The sequence below is a fragment of the Eschrichtius robustus genome, chromosome 13 (assembly GCF_028021215.1).
Source record: "Eschrichtius robustus isolate mEscRob2 chromosome 13, mEscRob2.pri, whole genome shotgun sequence".
In the NCBI taxonomy this organism is placed as follows: domain Eukaryota; kingdom Metazoa; phylum Chordata; class Mammalia; order Artiodactyla; family Eschrichtiidae; genus Eschrichtius; species Eschrichtius robustus.
In genome coordinates this window covers 90,624,075-90,644,875 of record NC_090836.1, presented here as the reverse complement: position 1 = coordinate 90,644,875, position 20,801 = coordinate 90,624,075, and the positions used below count along the sequence as shown (strand labels likewise).

Here is a 20,801-nt window from a genome sequence, read left to right as displayed (position 1 = left end):
GTTGCTATTTTTTCATTTTAATCAGATGTATGTGATTTTTGTTGATGCCTAACACCCCAAATTTTGACATCTGCCTATTGCTATATCCAAGAAATGCAAGGTAGACTTAACCGCATTATAAATGCTTTTCTCTTACCTGGTAAGGACAGCTCGTGGTCCCCGGGCCCGGGCATGCATCTTATCGAGCACCATGTGTTTCAGTTTCTGATAGTACACAGGGCCAAAATAGATGTATGCTTCCAAGGGTTCACTGCAAGAAAGGTCAGAGTTTTAGGTTAAGAAACTAAGTTTGGGCTAACAAGAGACAGCCTTTTCTAGGACTCATCACTGGCAGGCCCTTATTTGTTTACGAACAAGTTTATGACTGAATGAATGGAAGAGAGTGATTTTCAGTCTGCAGTGAACAAATATGCTAGAGCTGAAAATATAAAAGTACCATGGATGCAATAAAAGATGCATTGTTCAATTAAGAAATAAAAATTTATGAACATTGGAGTGCAAGTATCTTTTCGAATTAGTGTTTTTGTTTTTTTTTGGATTTATACCCAGGAGTGGAATTGCTGGGTCTTATGGTAGTTCTATTTTTAGTTTCTCGAGAAACCTCTGTACTGTTTTCCACAGTGGCTGCACCAATTTACATTCACACCAACAGTGTATGAGGGTTCCCTTTTCTCTACATCCTCGCCAACATTTGTTATTTGTGTTCTTTTTGATGACAGCCATTCTGACAGGTGTGAGGTGATTCTCACTGTGGTTTTCATTTGCATTTCCCTGATGATTAGCGATGTTGAGCATCTTTTCATGTGCCTGGTGGCCATCTGCATGTGCTCTTTGGAGAAATGTCTATTCAGTTCTTCTGCCCATTTTTAAATCGGGTTTTTGTTTTTTTTTGATGTTGAGTTGTATGAGTTGTTTTTATGTTTTGGATATTAACCCCTTATCGGTCATATCATTTGCAAATATCTTCTCCCATTCAGTAGGCTGTCTTTTCGTTTTGCTGATGGTTTCTTTTGCTGTGCAAAAGCTTTTCAGTTTAATTAGGTCCCATTTGTTTATTTTTGCTTTTGTTTGCTTTAGAAGATGAATTCAAAAAAATATTGCTGCAATTTATGTCAAAGAGTGTTTTGCCTATGTTTCCTCTAGAAGTTTTATAGTACCCAGTCTTACATTTAAGTCTTTGATCCACTGAGTTTACTTTTGTATGTGTTAAAGAATGTTCTAATTTCATTCTTTTTTATGTAGCTATCCAGTTTCCCCAGCACCACTTACTGAACAGACTTTTTCTCCACTGTATATTCTTGCCTCCTCTGTCATAGATTAATTAACCATAAGTTTGTAGATTTATTTCTGGGCTCTCTATCCTTTTCCATTGATCTGTGTGTCTGTTTTTGTGCCAGTACCATAATGTTTTGATTATGGTAGCTTTGTAGTATAGGCTGAAGTCAGGGAGCATGATTCCTCCAGCTCTGTTCTTCTTTCTCAAGATTTTTTTGGCTATTTGGGGTCTTTTGTGTTTCCATACAAATTTTAAAATTATTTACAATTGCCAAGGTATGGAAGCAATCTAAGTGTCCATCAACAGATGAATGGATATGTGGTGTATGTGTGTGTGTGTTTGCACGTGTGTGTATATACACACACACACACACACACACACACGTATATATACACATATATACACACATACACACACACACACATACAATGGAATACTACTCAGCCATAAAAGAGAATGAAATTTTGCCATCTGAAGCAACATGGATGGACTTAGAGGGCCTTATGCTAAGTGAAATAAGTCAGACAAAGACAAACACTGTATGATATCACTTAATGTGGAATCTAAAAAATACAACAAATTAGTGAATAAAACAAAAAAGAAGGAGACTCACAGATATAGAGAACAAACTAGTGGTTACCAGTGGGGAAAGGGAAGGGGGAGGGGCAATACAGGGGTAGGAAAAAAGGGTTATTATGGGATTATATGAAATCATGTGTGAAACTTTTGAAAACTGTAACGCACCATCGAATTTAAAGAATCATTCATTCAATTAAAAAAATAGTGTAAAAAAGTTTAAACAGGTTGTGAAACAGTGTGAACAAGACAGTCCCTCCTTCACTGCTGCCACCCTCGTCAGGCCACCATCCTTTCTTGCCTGGACTACTGCAGACAATCCTCCAGTTGGCCTCCTTGCTTCCACTCTTATCCCTCAACAATCTATTCTTCACACAACAAGCCAGAGTGATTCCTTCTAAATCATAAATCATAGCAGGTCATTTTTCTGCTCTAAATTCCCAATGGTTTCCCATTACATTCAGACTCTGCATCACCCAAATACGGTGTCACGGCCACAAGGTCTAACACAACCTGGTTCCTGTCCACCTGACTCATTTGCTATTCCCCTTCCTCACCGCTCATTCTACTCCAGCAGCACTGGCCTCTTCATTGCTCCTCAAATGTAGCAAGCCCGTCTGCCCCAGGGCCTTTGCGCTTACTGTCACCTCTGCCTGAAACATTCTTCCACCAGGTATTCACACGGCCCTGCCAAACCCTTCACCTCCTCCAAGAGGTGCGCCCCAATCACATTCTCTAGAGGCGCCATCCTCCCACCCCAGCATCACAGTGCCAATGCAGTCTCAACTCTCACCTTGGTTTTATGTTCTTCAGAGCACTTGTCACCATTTGCTATGAAAGTACACATTTGTTATTTCTCTAATTATCGCCTGTTTTCCCCAGAAGAAGTAAACGCCGCAGAATAAGTGCTTCATCTCCTTGTCACTGTGGCCCCTGCACTAACGACCCTGCCTGGCACACAACCGATACTCAGTAAACATCTGTCACAGAGCTGACTTATGAGCCTTTAGAAAATCTGTAGTAAGAGTTTAAAAAGAGAGTGAATATTTAAGTGCTTTGACAGTGGAAAGCTTTTTTTTTTTTAATATAAATTTATTTATTTTTATTTATTTATCTTTGGCTGCGTTGGGTCTTCGTTGCTGCGTGCAGGCTTTCCCTAGTTGCGGTGAGCGGGGGCTTCTCGTTGCGGTGGCTTCTCTTGTTGCGGAGAACGGGCTCAAGGTGCACGGGCTTCAGTAGTTGTGGTGCGTGGGCTCATTAGTTGTGGCTTGCAGGCTCTAGAGCGCAGGCTCAGTAGTTGTGGCGCACGGGCTTAGCTGCTCCGAGGCATGTGGGATCTTCCCAGACCAGGGGTTGAACCCGTGTCCCCTGCATTGGCAGGTAGATTCTTAACCACTGCGCCTCCAGGGAAGTCCCTGCATGACCTCTTTATCTCAGTTTTCTTAGTTGTACAACAAGGGGGTCAGACTAAGGTTCTTTCCAGCTTTAATAATAAATGATTCTAATTCCTCCACTGTATGGCTGCTCATAGTAGAATTTCTAGAACTTTGTCACCTAATGCCATTCTATCATTAACTGAATAAAGCCATATCCAATTCTTCCTCCTAGCTATGCTCGAAAATGTGACAAGGGATGAAAGCTGGTGGGTGAATATGTTTGTAAGCCCTTTATGGAACTTTCAACTAACAAGCTAAAGTAGTATTTCTCAAACTTTGCAACTGAGATGAATGGCAAAGAAATGAAAACACTTATCGGCTGGGGGCACTGGGGAAGGTGGTGCAGACAGAGCCTACAGCTGTCCATAGGAAGCAGAGCACAACCCATCCAAATCTTCCAGTAAAATTATGTTCAGAAGGTCCACCGAATTGATTCACTGGTTTTGCATACTTTCTGGTCAACTACTGCATTATTTCTGGATGAGAAGCAAAGACTAAAATGATCAGTTTAGCAGTGATAACTGTTTTTTTGAAATGGACCTTAGTTACTTCACTTAATCAGTTTTGAAATGGACCATCACTCTTTTCCTGTAATGCGATTTCCTATAACATCTCAACTATGATACACCTAAAGAAATCCACATTATTACAGTCTAGATAGGTCATTTGAGAAAGCAGGCAATATTTTTAACAGATACAGATTTTGGCCATTTTCATCATATCTGGATAGTCTATCTGCAGCACTAACATCAAGCTCTGTGTTCTCACACATGCCTCCATGCTGAGTTTCACTTGTGCTCAAGCAGTTTGAAACCTCAGAACGGTATAAATGCCATGTCCCAGAGTTTTATCTGGCATAAACTATGTAAGTGGGTCTTAATTTAAGCAACTGATTTGATCCTTTAAAACCATGTGTGAGTCAAGTTTGAAAACCTGATCATTCAGGGTAACCTCAGGGACATCTGTTTCTCCAGGGAACCAGGAAGACCCAGCGCTCTGCTGTGTCTCCCTTCAGGCTGCTTTCCAGCCTCCCCTCAGGCTGCAGCCGCTGCCTCTTCCACTTCCCTGAACTTCCCAAGCTCTGCCCCTTGTTAAGGTGCTCAACACGCTTCTCCCCTGCATGAAACACTCTCCAAATGTCTCTTCTCATCCTTCCTATCTCCACTGAAATAGCCACCTCCTCACAGGGGTCTTCTAACTTATTCTTTGGTTTCATTTTGGTGAGAGCTATTTGTACTTGTACTGGTTTGTTTTCATTCCTTTATTCAACAAACATTTATGGAGCGCCTGCTGTATGTCAGGCCCTGTGCTAGACACTGGAAATAAAACAGTAAACAAAACAGACAAGCCCTGCTCTCATGGAGGTTACATTCCCATTGGAGAGACAGATAATGATATTATATGGTATTATTACATTACTTGATAATGATGAATGCTACAGAGAAAAATACAGCAGGAAATGGGCAACACTGAGTTGTGGTTTTAAAGTAAGTAGTCGGGGTAGGCCCTGCTGAGAAGTTACCTTTTGTCTTATTTTTTAACGTCTAGTAACAAATCTCAGTGGTCAGCCCCATAGGTCAGGGACCACGTCTATTTTGTTCACTGTTACATACTTAGTACCTAGCACATGTTAGGTATTTAACACGCCATTGGTGAATGAACGCGCAAATGTTAGGCCTCAGGCTACCTGTCAGAGCACTAAGTATCTGATATTCATCATAGTAGTGCAGAGAAAGGCCAACAGTTAAGAGATTTTGTATTATAGACAATTGATGTGTTCTTTAAAAGCTGTGTAGAAATCCTATTTTGGTAAGTAAGATCTTTTCTACTTTTTAAATGGGAGCCTTATCGGCAAAAGAGCACTCCTTAGTTTATTAGTTTTCTAAATTTGGACTTTCTTTTCTCCCCTCCCCAAGTTTCACTGAGATATAATTGACAAATAACATCATGTAAGGTGTACAACGTGTTGATGTGATACACACATACCGCAAAATCACTACCACCATAGCTTAGCTGCGACGTCCACCATAAATCTGGATTTTCTTGTATCAGATTTCTTAAAGGAGTAAAGCCATATATCTTAAGGGCTCTTATGCCTTATCATATTTTTACTTTTATCCTTTTACTTTAATAAAATCATACTTTTACTTTAATAAAATCATACTTTTACTTTAATAAAATCGTAATTTTCCTTTAAGGCGTCTAAACACATACTCACCCTGTGATGCCAGATGTAACATAGTCTTTCCCCAAGTAGTTATAACCGTGGCGAACGAGGTCCTCACACACATCCTTCACTTTACTGCCTCCAAACGCAGTGCCGTAGTGGAATCTGCCGTCTAACACGCCGGCCTTGCCCGCCAACAGCTCGATTAACTTTCCCACCTGTGGGACGTGAACAAATTAAGTGAGCACCTTCCTGTGGTTTAGGAATTCTGTCTGTTTATTTAGCTCTGGCCTATTTCTTCCAAAAGATTATAAGACTACTACTATTAATAAGAGTGATAGGGGCTTCCCTGGTGGCGCAGTGGTTGAGAGTCTGCCTGCCGGTGCGGGGGACACGGGTTCGAGCCCTGGTCTGGGAAGATCCCACATGCCACGGAGCGACTAGGCCCGTGAGCCACAACTGCTGAGCCTGCGCGTCTGGAGCCTGTGCTCCGCAACAGGAGAGGCCGCGACAGTGAGAGGCCTGCGCACTGCGATGAAGAGTGGCCCCCACTCGCTGCGACTAGAGAAAGCCCTCGCACAGAAACGAAGACCCAACACAGCCAAAAAAAAAAATAAATAAATTAATTAATTAATTAAACAAACAAACAAACAAACAAAAAAAATAAGAGTGATAAATCAGTAGTAGCAAATATTTATCCTCTCTTACTGTGACCTAAGTTTACACCTCCAAAACCCCGATGGGATAGGTACTATTACCTCCCTCAGTTTACATCTGAGGAAACAGAGGGGTTAAGCAACTTTGAAGTCCCACAGCTGGTAAGTGTCGGAGCCAGGATGATAGAATGGTAACCACAGAAAGGGAGATACATTGATACATGGGGTTCTTCTGTTGAGGGGTGAGTTCATCACTCAGAAGACTGCTCTCGAAGGGAAGCCCAGACCTCTCCACACCCCCTCTGTAGAGATTAGCCCACATTGTCAGGGTCTAGGAACCTATTTATTTGGTAAGAGGTAAAAGGGCCCTTTCTGAAAATCAGTTTCAGGGCCCCATCTCCTCCGCTCACTACAAACCAACTGCCTGCCTTTTTCCTTAAAGGCAGCGCCTCTGAAAAACGTAGTAACTGGGCTTCCCTGGTGGCGCAGTGGCTGGGAGTCCTCCTGCCAATGCAGGGGACATGGGTTTGAGCCCCGGTCCCGGAGGATCCCACATGCCACAGAGCAACTAAGCCTGTGCGCTGCGGCTGCTGAGCCTGCGCTCTAGAGCCCATGAGCCACAACTACTGAGCCCGTGTGCCACGACTGCTGAAGCCCGTGCGCCTAGAGCCCGTGCTCCAAAACAAGAGAGGCCACCGCAATGAGAAGCCCGCGCGCCGCAACAAAGACCCAATGCAGCTAAAAATAAATTAATAAATAAATTAATTTTTTTAAAAAAAGATAACATTCCTTCTTAAAACAGAAAAACCAAAAAAAAAAACCCATACTGACCGTCATTCGAGATGGGAAGCCATGGGGGTTCATTATGATGTCCGGACAGATGCCAGAATCACAAAATGGCATGTCTTCCTGAGGGACGATCAAGCCACAAACACCTGGGGGAGAGAAGATTTCATGACACGTACAGCCGACCAGCAGAAAGAAAGAACACAGTACTTAATTGGGATCTCCCCGCTGCCATCTCTATTTCCATTGCTCTCAAACCTTCTCCGTGGTCTCCATCAAGAGTAATAAAAGCAACTTCCAACAATCCTGCTACACGAACAGTTCAAAAACGACTGTCCTCACAGAAAGGCACTGCAGCCTGCGGGTCGGCCTTCTGGCACGACACACAATGTGCCGTCAGGCCGTCTGCCCGGCCTCTCTTGCCCCAGACAGGGGAGAGCAGTGGCTTCCCCATGGCCCAGCCCCGTCATCGTTCCTGACGCTGCAAGTCAGCGGCAATCTCGCTCCTTGTCAGCCAGTCTGTGATCTGCTACCTACCGTACCCACAGCACAGGAATGCGAGTTCTCCGACCACCAGAACTGACTGGGCAAGGGATGTGTTTAGACTGTGGTTTTAAAACCTGGGACAAGGAGTCCTTGTGAGTGGCTGATGTGCTGACAGGTCTACCTACTGGCTGCCGAGCCCTGGCTGGTGGGCTGGCTTCTGCCAGGGCTTCCCTGGCCGAGCCTAAGCTGCCCTAGGGAACTGTAATTCCTATAGCTTATGGCACGTTAGAAAAGTGACCTCTGATTGAAGTTGTAAAGTTGAACAAGAAAATTAAATGCCAAATTACTCTTGGAGGAAAAGGCTGGAATTAGAAATGAAATTCTAAGAATGAAAACAAAACAAAACTCCACCAACTCTCTGCACTCTACTGATGGTCTCTTAAATTAGTCGTACTTTATTACTCCCCAAATATTATTCTAACCTGTAAGGGATCTTATTGCTTAAATAGTTTTAAATTCCTCTGATTTCTTTCTTGGTAGAACGACTATACGGGTACAATTTAGATTGTTCACCACAAGCTACCTAATTCAGAATTAGAAAACTAGTGTACAATGGCATTGGACCAAGAAAAAAATGCTTTTATATTTCTTAACATGAAATTTATTTTCCTTTGTATATAAAGTTATCAACCATCTGCACCTATTGAAAAGAAACTGTTCTCAAAGAAACGTTTCTTTCCTCAGTTTGATTTCTACATAATTACTCAAACTATTTTAAAATAAAATTTTTGTGCATGTTATGATCACCAAGACCTGAAGTCTAAAGAAAAAGAGTGCCATCTGCCTATTTAACATCAGTTATCAATGTTCAGATTTCCAGTGGCTACAAACAATATGGTAATTCGGTCCATGAAGTTGAATTCTAGAGCATGCCTTTTTGGTTGAAATTGTATTGTTTATTATAGAGAACATATGCTTTCCTACATTAAGCCCAGAAACATTCAGTTCACTTTATTTCAAATTCAGCTACAATGTGTTAGAATTTAAATCAAGCAGAGTCTGTGACCCTCCTTTCTTCCCTCCAAAAATCCATCTTGTCCACACTGAAATTATCTGACAAAACACTAGGGCTACTGGGAAATCTACTCTGAAAGAGATCAAACTGTAAATCTAGGTGCAACCGACAACAACATTGTTTAGCAGTGAACAAAATGTTAAAAACAGCAATGCCTAAAGAGGCCAGTCCCTGGGACGTGCTTGGGTGAGAATGTCACTTTGGCTGGTGAGGAGGTGGAAGGTTCAGCTACATCCCTTAAAAACAAAACTGAAGAAAAGCCTCGGCACCCCTTCAGCAGCAGTTCACAGGGGGATGCTGGCGTCTGCTCAAGAGGAAGCTGCCTGTTCACCCCCGACAAGAGAAGGTGGGAGTGAGGTGCAGGAGGTACAGAAACCCACTGCGGAAGCAGGACACACTCATATTGGGGGAGGGTAAGGAGTGGCATGATTTGCATTTTGTATTCTCAGTCTTAGGTGACAAGTTTAATCAAGCAAATTTAACTTCATTTTGTTATTAAAATGAAAGCAATGCTCCCTCCCCTGAAATCTGAATCTCCCAATAACTCTGCTTGAAATCTGACTAATATTTGGTATAGAGATTCCTTTCTTGGGAAGTTATTTTCTTATCAGCCCTTTTCTGACATTGCAGTTTAAAAATACATTGGTTATATAAGTCACTTACAGATTTTTTCATTCCATTACAGGAATGGCTTTGGCCACATCTGAATCAAGGGCACCTGTAAGCCAAAAATTAAATCTTAGCTAACTTAAAATTACTTTAGGCTCTGAAAACCCTTTTATATGCCAAGATGGTTCCCATAGCAGACAGGCCTGTGTTGTTTGTTTTGTGTGAAAGTGAATGATAAAAGATCCATGAAATCGACACAGAAAGCCAGAACAGCAGAAAGAACTGAGGGCTCTCCATCATTGCGGCTTCTACCCTCTGCTGACTTGCGGAACAATGGAAGCTACACATCCAACTGCAGATCTAACACAGCTGTGCATTTCATTAGATGAAGAGCACTAGTGACACAAGTAAATAATTAACTTATTCTGGTCCGCTGACTGTGCTTATGAGACCAGTCATAGCTGACAGATTTTAATACAAGTTAACACAAAGAAACCATAATGAGCTTAGAAGTTAAAACAAAATATTTAGACAGAATTTGATGATCTCGAATCTCAAATTAGACAAATGATTTTTTAAAGTTTGTATTTTACTGAATTCATTTGGTGGGGGGAAGAGAGTTCTCAATCTTAGAACCAGCCTTCTCTTTCTTTTTTTAAAGGTATTTCTGTTTCAGAATTATTCAAATCCTTAATTAAAGTAGGAAGGTTTTTTTCTTATTTTTCAAATGAAAAATTAAAACTCTGGTTTCTCCAGGGACAGAGGCATAAAAATCTCTTCCAATATTTAGAACTCTTAAAAGTTACAGTTACTTTCCTTTAACACTGGTTTAAAAATGTAAATGATATGCAGTACGCTTCAGTGTGTTAACACTCCCCTGGATCCCTGAAAAGGGGATGGACTACAAATAAACCATATCTAATGGAAGCTGTTGTGAAACAATTACTGATTCATACCTTAAATGCTTACACAGCATTTCAGATTTTAAAATAAAATTTCATCCCCCGGCTCATGCTGGTGTCTCGACTCCATTGTTTATAGCACAACCTCCTGGCAGTGAATTGCAAATACACCAGTTTAACAGGCCCGGGAACACTTAATGCCCTCATAGGGGCCAAATGGGAATTAGACCACAGATTACACTACTGAACTTTTAACAAATGAAAACAGACAACAAGGAAAAACTGAAACACAGAAAGTTAGAGCAGAAAGGTTCTACAGATACCCAGTCAATAAAATATTACTCCATTACCGTCAATCTTAATTTCAAGTTGTAAAGGTAAAGAATTTAGGGAGTCTCAGGAAGCCACAAATCTCACCGCCAAGCCACACAGGAAAGGCAAATCTGGGGACCCACTGCCACGGTTCTCTGTGTCACGGCCCCCACACTGGAGGCTCTTACACCAATTTGTTATTTCTATTTCTGTGGCCTCGCAGAACACGTAAATCATTTTAAGAATACCCAGCAAAAGTCCAGTTAATCTGACAAATCACTCTTAGAAAATATTTCTAATTGTAAACAGCAACTCACTTGTTCAAAAGTCATTTGTGGACTTTTTTTTTTTAACTAGTCTTAGTGTAATGGATCCATCTCAATCCAAATAGAAAAAAAAAAAAAAAAAAGGTAAGAACGTGAGAAAAAAGATAAGGAAGAAAACTAAAGCGTTATATTACCATATAAAGACAGGAAAGCAAGTAACAACTGGCAAAAGACAACTGTAATAACATCTTTAATCTGAGAGCTGTTTTTGGTGTGACTTTAACGTGTTGAGAACCAGCTAGCAAAGGGTTTTCTCTTTTGTTGATAGCCAGGTCTCCCCTTAAGATCACATTCTACTTCACTTTTTAATTTAAAAAATTTTTATTTAGCAAGTCTACCTTCTATGTAACCACTTTTGGATTAAATTTATCACTCTCAGGTTGATATATATTCTCACTCTTCCTTTTCTGAGTGAGAAGAGAGAGAATCATTTCCCTCGATGCCCTCAGTTAATAAGCTGCATGGCAAATGCTGTGACGGAGGTGGGGGATACGAAGAGGTTCAGGGACCTGAGTCCACTCGAGAGGTGTCCCACGCCGAGGAGCCTAACTGAATACTGACCATGAAAACACCTGGGTAGTTCAGCTTACCACGTTCTAATGCTCTAAGAGAAGCAGAGCAAATCAGGTAGTATGTCCTGCTGAAATAACACTAATCAGAGTCTAAACTGCCTACTTTTACTTTCTGCGAGTACCAGTTAGACAAGACTTTTCTGCACAGTTTAACCCTCTGTCACTAACCAAAGGTGAAATGATGCTGCGATGCTTCTCTATCAGTCCTAGTGCAAGAAGAGGGTTGGTGTTTGGTGAAGGAGTGATCACTGTATCAATGCCCGGTATTAATGAGGTTCATAAATGGGGGCCGGGGGGATGCGATCTGTAACGGGCTCACCACTCCTTGGATGCTCAGACCTGTGTAGGGCGGGACATCCTGGAATCGGGTGACCTTAATTTGTCTCTGTGCTGTTCAACTGATATTGTTACCTTGGGGATAAAGCACCACTTTCTGGTGAGCCTTAGCTGTTTGGTCTATGGAATGGGAATAATTAGCACCTATCTCATGAGGCAATTGTGGTAGAAGAACAGATGAGCTAATGTCTGAGAGGTACTTTAAGGTCCTCAGAGAAAGGCGGCATCTAAATACAAGGAATTATTATTATATAAGAAACCTAATTACTCTCAGCAGGACGCAAACTAGCAACGCAAAGGAGACCAACTTAATGAATGGAAGGGGCAGATGCAGTTGCACTAACTGTGGCTGAAGAGACCGAAAAGCAGCTCACTCCGCTGGGCTGTTCAGATCATTTCACACGATCAGGACGGTGTCTCCTAATAACTTCAGAACTTCACAGGACCTGGGCTGCGGATTTCCAGGGCACAGTAGCTTGCTGCTGATGAATATGGTGGTAAACGGGGGCCGAAGAAGCAGGAGGAATGCTTTCAAGTTTGACTGTTCGTGTTAAATAAGAAATGTTTCTACTTTGAACAAACGCATCTCGATAAGCCTTTACATATTCAGAAATGTAAATCTCTAAATCAAAACGTGAAGGCTAACACAGGTGGTTACTCCTTTCTTCCTTTCCCCCTTTCCAGTTATTGAATTAACCTTCTTTTATTCTCACACCACCACCTTAAATAATCCCAAGGGGGAGGGGAGGAGACAAAAACTGTTGAATCATATTAGCTTTGTTCTGTTGTTGAATCGCTTCCAGATCTATCACATCACTTGCCATATCCCGGTTGACATAATTTTAATTTGGCTCTTCCTTACATGTTAACAGATAAATAATGCATAAGAAAACTTGATTAGCTTTCTTATTAAAACATCACTCTAAATGAGAGGAGGCGCTAGAAGACAATACAGTTTTTACACGGCTTTCCCATGAGCAGTTGAATGGTTTGATGTGATAAATTTGCATAGTCTGAAGCACACAAAGGGCTGATTAATTGAAACCCTTACAATGCTTCTGGAAGCAGCTATTGTAAAACAATAACCATAGGAACTTTACAAAATACACATGGCTGAATGTGTCAAGAGCTTAATAAAATGTGTTGAGGCTACACTATTTGGAAACAGAATTGGAGATTTTTATTCTGGGCCATAAAACACTAAACACCCTAATTTCAAAGCTTTACTTGGATATTTACTGAAAGGTCAGAGGGTTACAGGCTAGCTACCGAAGACCAAAATTGGTTCTTAAAAAACTAAATTAAAAAAAATCTTCTCGAGGTGTCTATGTGGACAAAATAATCTTGATTTCAAACGTTAAAGTAAGAGTTGCCAGAACTTCTTTTTGGAACAAAACTCTGAAGGATTGTCTGGCATCATATACCTTATCTTGGGGCTCACACTGTTAGCTCCATCGGCCCCCTTCTCCCCTCCCACTTGGAGTCTTTCATTCAAGCAGGATCAAGCAAAGTAGGGAGCCAAAGATATCCAGACTTTGAAGCTTCAGACTAGCAGAACGGATTTTAGACAGTCTCAAGTGCTACATGAGTACAAGGTGTTATTATTATTACTTTAAATCAGAGTCTTTTCATTCTCTTAATTTTAGAGAACATAATATAGAGAATGGAAATAACAAGTGAAGGTCTGGAAAAGGCATAGTTTTTGCCCAGCCTTGTTTAACAAGGCTTGTTTTCCCTCTTGGCTTTTCTGCCACACACAAATTAATATTTTCTTACTTCCCACAGCCTCCTCATACCTACTGTATAAAGATTCTTTAATGTGTTGGAAAGTCAGGGTAGACTTTTTTTTCTTCTAATAAACATTCAGTTAATATCTTAATAAATTAATTTAACAGTTGCTGAATAACTTTTATTAATGCAAAATGGAAGCAAGTGACCTTATAATGAAACTTTTGTTGAACAAGAGAGGGCCAAAGACGAATCTTCCAAACAATGTTATCCATAAATGCATAATCCTTATGAACCAATACTGTGAAAAAACTGCATTTGGTAAGACTATATTTCTATTTTAAAACAAAGTTTGACTTCACTCCACTTAAACTAGCTGTCTGAGGATTTAGGGGGCGATACTGAGGAGTGTATGCCATTATCTCAGATTTGCAGTTATTAAAAAGCTTCTGTTTGCCAGGACAAACACTCTTGCTCAAATACAGTTTTTCCTCTCCTTTGGAATACTGTTTGGTATTACTGCCGATTCTGTGATCCACAGGACCTTTGTTGGAGGTGCTAATCCTTTTTCACATGAGAGACTGAGAAATGTTCTTTCAGAGAAGTGATATATTGCCTTTTTTCCCCCTACATCAAAGGAGTCCACTTTTTCCTCCCTCATTGTGAATGGCAGCAAAAGTAAGAGGAAATCTGGAAATATAATAATTTGGTTTCCTGAGCAATGAAATGAAATTTAACTTGGGGAATTCCTTAGGCTGACAGATAATTTTTGTTAAAGGATTAAAAAATAAAACAAACAAACAAAAAACCCAACTGAGCAGGAAATCTGCTCACCCTTCTAATAAATGCACTAACCATCATAGAAAGCAAGGCTCAAGATAAAAGTGTTTGCCTTTGATGAGTTCCCTTCATATAGAACCTATGCCAAAGTTCAAGAGGCTTACATAACTTATTTTGATTTTAATAAGAATTCTAGTTCCAAACATGACTCCAATCAGCATTCTATGTGAATGTGTCTTCCTATCTTTAACTCTATCTATAAAGCTGATCAAGGAAGAATGTGAAGAGAAAACATGAAGAACATTCCAGACCCATCTCTGCTCTCTTTTCCCCTGTGGAGCATCATTATGCATCTATTATGTAAGTCATGGCTTCACTCTGAAGTACCTGGAAGTCTAGAACACTTGGGAAAGGAGATCAAGGCTTTGGGGTTCTAATATTTTCCCACCACCACCTGAATTTAAAACAAAACTAAACTTTCCTTCCTTGGTAAACAAACACACAACAATTTCATAACTTTGGTGTACAGGTTATTACTAAATCATCTCACCTTTTCCAATATTTTGCATACTACTAAAGGATGAACTGTTCTCGAGATTCTTGACCAAAGGCCAGCTCCTTTGAGGGGGAGCTGATTCACTGCGCATTTACTGATGAGATGCGCAACGGACCTCACAAAGACCCAAAGGATGAATGTACTTCATTAAAATTCTTTGAATTTCTCATTGGAAAACTATGTTGGAATTCCCTTATCTAAAAAGTGTGCTGTGAATGAATATTATCTGCTTTTCAGGCTGGAGGAGTCTTAATGTTAATTGTGACACCCTCTTCCTTACGGAATACTTTCTCCTTCCTCCATGCTTGGCTCTCTCTGCTTGGTCCTCCTCCATTACCCAGGTCACAGAAAGTGATGCTGTTTACTGGGTCTGTCACATTTTTAACAGCTACTGATCAAACACTTTCACGTCTCCAGTGGGGCTCCTCTGTCTGATCGATTACATTCAAGCTTTGCTTATCACACAGCACTGATGCTGATTCCCAACTACTTAGTACTGACTCTCCTGCCCCAGATCACCCACTTATTGCAGCCTCTTCAATCTTCTTGCTGAGCTTTTGTAACATAGAACACATAGCTACCACTGTTTAGCTTCCTCTTCACATTTGTTTCATTTAGCTACTAATTATCCTACCACCTTTGAAGTGAACAGGCTTGAGCAGGAGAGACACTCATGTCCCGTGAAACTAAATTTTCAAGTCTCCTTTAATTGTTAGAGAGGATATTTTAAGAGGCATTAGGTACAGAAATGCCATCTACATAGTATGCATATACAAAAAGAATTCCTAATAACAGCTTTGTCAAAGTAAACTTTTAACAAAAGACAAAAATCAGGCCATCTGCAAGGCCACATCGTTTTCTAAACACCGAGAATAACAAATTCAATGCTCTAAATGGAAGGGGCAAAAAGAGATGGGCATAAAGATGACCTACATCAGAACAATCTTTGTATTTTCTCATAGAGAACACATGTGTGTCAGCTTGCAGGAGATGTTACCAATATATATATATATATATATATATATATATATATATATATATATATGTAATTTCCAAACAATTCTATATTTCAAGAGTAAAAACTAAGTTCAACTAACTACTGCGCTTACACTGGTATGTATCTAGACCAAAACAGAAAGAAATCACTGTAGGCGTCACGGTGAGACACATGAAATTTTTATCAGCTCGTTTCATGACAACCACAATAGCATAACCGACATTGTGGGCTATTCTCCGTTTCATTCACATTTTTACTTGCTGGCATCCAACTCTTTCAGGCCTCATCCAGCTCATCTTTGGGTCCCACGCTTAGGGCTGGGTTGCTGCAGGGCTCCATACAGACGCCGCCAGCTGTGCCTGCTGCATGTGAATATTCCAAATCAGCTCCCCGCCAGCACTGTCCAAGTCACTCCCCTCAAGTACCCCTCCTTTTCTGTCTCTAACTATCACATCTAGCCAGATGAATCAGGAGAATGGGAAAAGTGGAGAACTCAAAAATTTACTTCCTCTTATATATGCTCAAATTCTTGATAGATTTGGGATTTTAACCAAAGCTACCAAGCCTGACCAGAGGACCAATTAAAGAAGGGAGTGGGGACAGTGTTTTACAATGAGGTGATTTTAGAACGACAGGAATACCTGAAAACACAGCTCTGTGTTAGGAGTATATCTTAATATGGGGGTTTGGCAGACATTTCTAAAACAAGGTATGTGAGGATAGTGCTTCCTCTGGAGTGGTGGCAGAGGAGTGCTATGTGAAGCTGCTTATCCAGGAAGAAAGGGAATTTTGTGTCTCATTAAGGAAATATTAGAATTAATATTTAAATTACTAATATTAAATATAATATTAAGAAATATTAGAATTCTGTCCCAAGGAAAGGTTGTGTCTTTTCCAAGGGGAAATCTCAGGAAGTATGGCGGCAACCTTGGGGGCAGAGTGGTAATGGGATATCAAAAGAGAAAAGAAACACCTCAACTGAAATTAACAGAATGGGCAATGCACTTGGAATCAAAAATCTGGATTTGAATCCTGACTCTGCCAGCACTAAGCTGTAGTAGGCAAGCAAGCTACTCACAACTCTGACTCTCAATCTCCTATTCTGTAGAGTAGAAATAACAATACCAACTAGAATTGTAAAGGTTAAAGGATGGAATATAGATGAAAATGCTTATAACTATTAATACACAAAAGGTAAATACTATACATGCAGGTGACTCCCAAATTTTATCTCTAGTCCTAACCTCTCCCTGGAGCTCCCGACTCTATATCCAAATGCCTACTCAACCTCTTCACTTGGAGTCTAATGGGCATCTCGAACCTGAGGGCCAAAATTTCAACCCCTGCCCTTGCTTAACTCCAAAAAAACCATTCCTTCCCCAGTCCGCCCCTTCTTGCTAAATAGCCCTGCCAGCTGCTCAGGCCACAGAACTCACCCTCAGTTCCTGTCTTTTCCTTCTCCAACATCTCTGTCATCAGCAACTCCTGTTGGCTCTAATTCCAGAACATATCCAGAATCCATCACTTCTCTCCAATTTTCCACTGCTACTGCCCTTGTCCAAGCCACCGTCCTCTCCTGCCTGGACCACTGCCACAGTCTCCCTGCTTCCCTCTCTGTTCCCCTCCAGTCTGCTCTCCATATGGAATCCAGGGTGATTTCTTAAAATAGTAATTAGATCTTGTCACTCCTTTGCTTACACTCACCACCCAACAGGCCTATTGGTTCCCAACGTATTTAGTATGAAGTCCAAACTCCTTTCCTTTGGCCACAAGGCCCTGTAGTATGTGCCCCATCCTTTTTCTCTCACTATCTCAAACCATGTTCCTCCTCAGGCACATGCCTGGCCAGACTGGCCTTATGTCTATTCCCTGACTATGCCAAGCTCACTGATACCTCGGGGCTGTTGAACTTCACTCTCCCAGACCCTTGCTTCTCCGGCTCCTTTTCGTCCTCCAGGTCTCAGCTCAAATGTCGCTTTGTGCAAGAGGCCATCCCTGACCATCAATCCACAATACACCCCCTCTTCCCGCAAACCAGTCACTCTTTCACATCAGCCTTCATCTGCAGCACTTATCACTATCTTAAATTACTGTGTTTGTGTTTTTATTTACTTCTTTTCCATCTGTTTCCTTCCCTAAGAAAACATAAACCCCAGGAAAGCAGAGACCCTGTCAGTATTTACCACTGTATTCCCAGTATCTAGAACAGTGCCTGGTACATAGTGAAAGCTCCAGAAATGGATCAATTAATTAATAATATAAGCACTTGAGATGACCCTCCATCTTTGTGATCGGTGCCCTCATTTCCAGGCTTAACACCAGTCACCGTGGCCTCCTTCCTCTCCTTGGCTCTCTTTATTCCTGTCGGTCAACACACTGCACTGATCTGCTCTTTACTGTTGTTCCCCATTTTTTCTTTCACAGGAAAATAAATCTTCATCACAGCCTTCCAAGTCCAAACCCCACCCAGCCTGCCTTCCTTTCCTGCCCAGCCTGCGAGAGAAGACAGGGGGCAGACCTAACAGCAGTTACCGTTACTGACTGCTGGCGGTGCTCCAGGCGCTGTGCTCCCTGCTTTACACACATCATTTTGTTTAATCCCAGTAACAACTCCTAGGAAACCGTCTCCATTTCAAAGGGATAAAATTGCTCACTTAGTGCTCAGGATCTCTACCTCTTTGCTATACTTTTTCTCAACCTGAAGGCTTTCTTTGAATGCTGAACAGAGGTGGCCATGAAGAAAAGAGGAAATGTGTCCATTCAGTAAGCCCACAAGGCAGGGCAGGGCTAACGGGTATACATTACAGGAAAGCGCACTCAGGCTCAATATAACCATCGGAACGGTGCCACCACAGAACGGCTGCCTCAGAAAGCAGCAAGGGCCCCCCTCCACAGCTCATGTGCAAAGTGGAAAACCATCTGCCAAAAATAATCTAAAAGAAATTCTTATACTGGGGAAGATGGATTTGGACGAGACTTCTAAAAGGTCTTTTTAAACTCTGAGATTTTGTCCCTATCTACAATAAGCTCTCAACTTCTCTCTCATGAATGGTCTTCACCATATAGTTTAATATTTAACTATATGTAATCCTTTGTATTCATCTTTTTGCCAACTCCTTAGGCGCATTAGCCAAGGGCTGAGTTTCCTTTCTGCCTCCTAGAGAGCCCAACACGGTTTTGAGCCCATGGCAGTGACTTAAATATGACCAAATAGATTTCTTTGGGCTGTCAAGGCAGATTCTCACTGAAGCCCAGGGCGCACATGTGGGTGGGCATGTGCATTTAGCTATTTTGGTTGGAAAAGCTTCAGTGGGCTTGTGTGGCCAGTTGGCCAGTTAGCACTGGGGAGCTATGAGTCTAGGGTGATGAAAGCCCTGGTACCAGTCTGGATAAAGATGAGACATTCCATTTCTGATATTTACTAGGAAGAATAAGTTATACTAATTTGGGGAGGGAAGATTTTTGTCTTGTTATACCTATACATTTAAGATATTTAATTATTCCACAGACACACTGAGTGAATACCATATAATATGCAAAGTGCTGTGATGGGGGCTTGGGGGGGGGTTAAATAAACTAGTAGGGCATGTTTCCTATCCTTGATAAATGTAAAATATACTTAAAGTTAGCAAACAAGGTATTCTGATATTTAACAACAACATATACAAATATTTTAAAACCACTGCTATTTTTGAATCTTTACAATTTATATATAAATGAAAAGAACTTGAAAAAATAGGCTTCTGCTACTGTCATGCCTCTGACTTCAGATGGGTGACATTCAAGGAAAGGATCAAAATGGTAGACCTTAGTTACAATAATAATCCAGGGAAAAGATAAGCTATTCTCAGATAATTAAGAGTTGACAAAATGTGGTTAATACTCTTCTGATAATTGTTAGCATTTATGTCATAATTCTGAATGTGTGAACTATAAACATTTTTAACTTAGTTTTAAATCTTAGAAATGATTAGAACAACCAAAAAAAAAAAAAAAATACACAAGGTACCTTGGAGGCAAGGCTCTGGTCAGCAGACAAAAGGTTGGTGCTCTAAAAACCCTCCTCACCTTTCATTAAAATAATTTTAACTTCAGTTCTATAAATTGCAGAGAAAAAAACCAAGCACACTAAGCATTCTTGTGTTGAACATTCTCGAATAATGGACATAAGGATTTCCAGTAAACAGGGCAGATGAAACACATGTTTATCTCTACTCCTTCTCCAAACCTCACTAACAGGAGAGTTGAAAAAATTAAGGTATAAACCTATAAGGAAAAAGAATGGACAAGAGAGAATTTTGAAAGCTGATGAATAGAGGAAAGAACAGTAAGTGACTTGAAAGAAGGAGAAAAATAAACCTAAGTACCTGCAGCAGAGGCACGAGGAAGTGAGCTGCCTCAGCCCTCACCGCCACTCCCGGGAAGGCTCACAAAGTGCTGTCAAAAGGGGGATGAGGTGTGGGGCTGAGAGCAGCAGGACCGACTCAAAGGCCCCCATCCATCAGCAATTCCAGTGGGCTCTGCGTTAAAAATGGGTCTGGACTGATCCCTTCTCACCGCTTCCCCCACCACCAGGCTTTTCCCACTCACCACTTGGGCTCTTAAAACAGCCTTTTAACTGGTATCACTGCTCGCCCACTCTCCCTATCATATTTCTCATCTGCTCAGGCCCCTCCAGGGGCGTCCCTCTCCCTCAGAGTAAAAGCCGAAGTTCACAGAGTGACCATCGAGGCCTCACCTCTGACTCCCTCTGCTCCGGCCACACTGGCCTCGTGGCTGGGCCTCGAGCACTCCAGGCTGGCTGCAGCCTCAGACCTTCCTTTTCCCTCCTCTGCTCTTCCACCTGAGAGGGTCTGCTCCCTTATCGCTCTCAGGGCTTTCCTCAAAGTCATCTTTTCAACGAGGTGCTGCTCCTCGATCACTTTACTTAAAACTTCAGCACTAACCACTCCTGCCCCTCATGCTTCCTATTCTGCTCCCCTATCTTTTTTTTTTTTTTTTTTTTCTTCTCAGCACTTATCATTCTCTCTCTTGCCCACAAGAATGTAGGCCCCACAAGGGCTGGGATTTTGTCTGTTTTGTTCACTGCTTATCACCAGGGCCTAGAATAGTACCAGACACTTAGGAGATACTTAATAAACATCTGTAGAAATATATGTCTGTGTAAGAAATCATCAGAACCCGAGTTTCTATTCTCCACCCCATACAGCCAAGAAACTACCCTT

At 41.3% G+C, this 20,801-nt stretch overlaps 1 protein-coding gene across 2 annotated transcripts in view; it reads right to left on the bottom strand.

The window, feature by feature from the left end:
- The window catches only part of POLR3B (RNA polymerase III subunit B), a 114,661-nt gene that overhangs the window by 8,228 nt on the left and 85,632 nt on the right, over positions 1-20,801 (bottom strand). For both annotated transcript variants that reach the window (XM_068560984.1, XM_068560985.1), the window contains exons 24-26: positions 6,943-7,046; positions 5,507-5,673; positions 137-250 (exon numbers count right to left, since the gene is read on the bottom strand). In XM_068560984.1, coding sequence (XP_068417085.1) covers positions 137-250; positions 5,507-5,673; positions 6,943-7,046 — 385 coding nt within the window. The remainder of the gene's footprint in view (positions 1-136; positions 251-5,506; positions 5,674-6,942; positions 7,047-20,801) is intronic.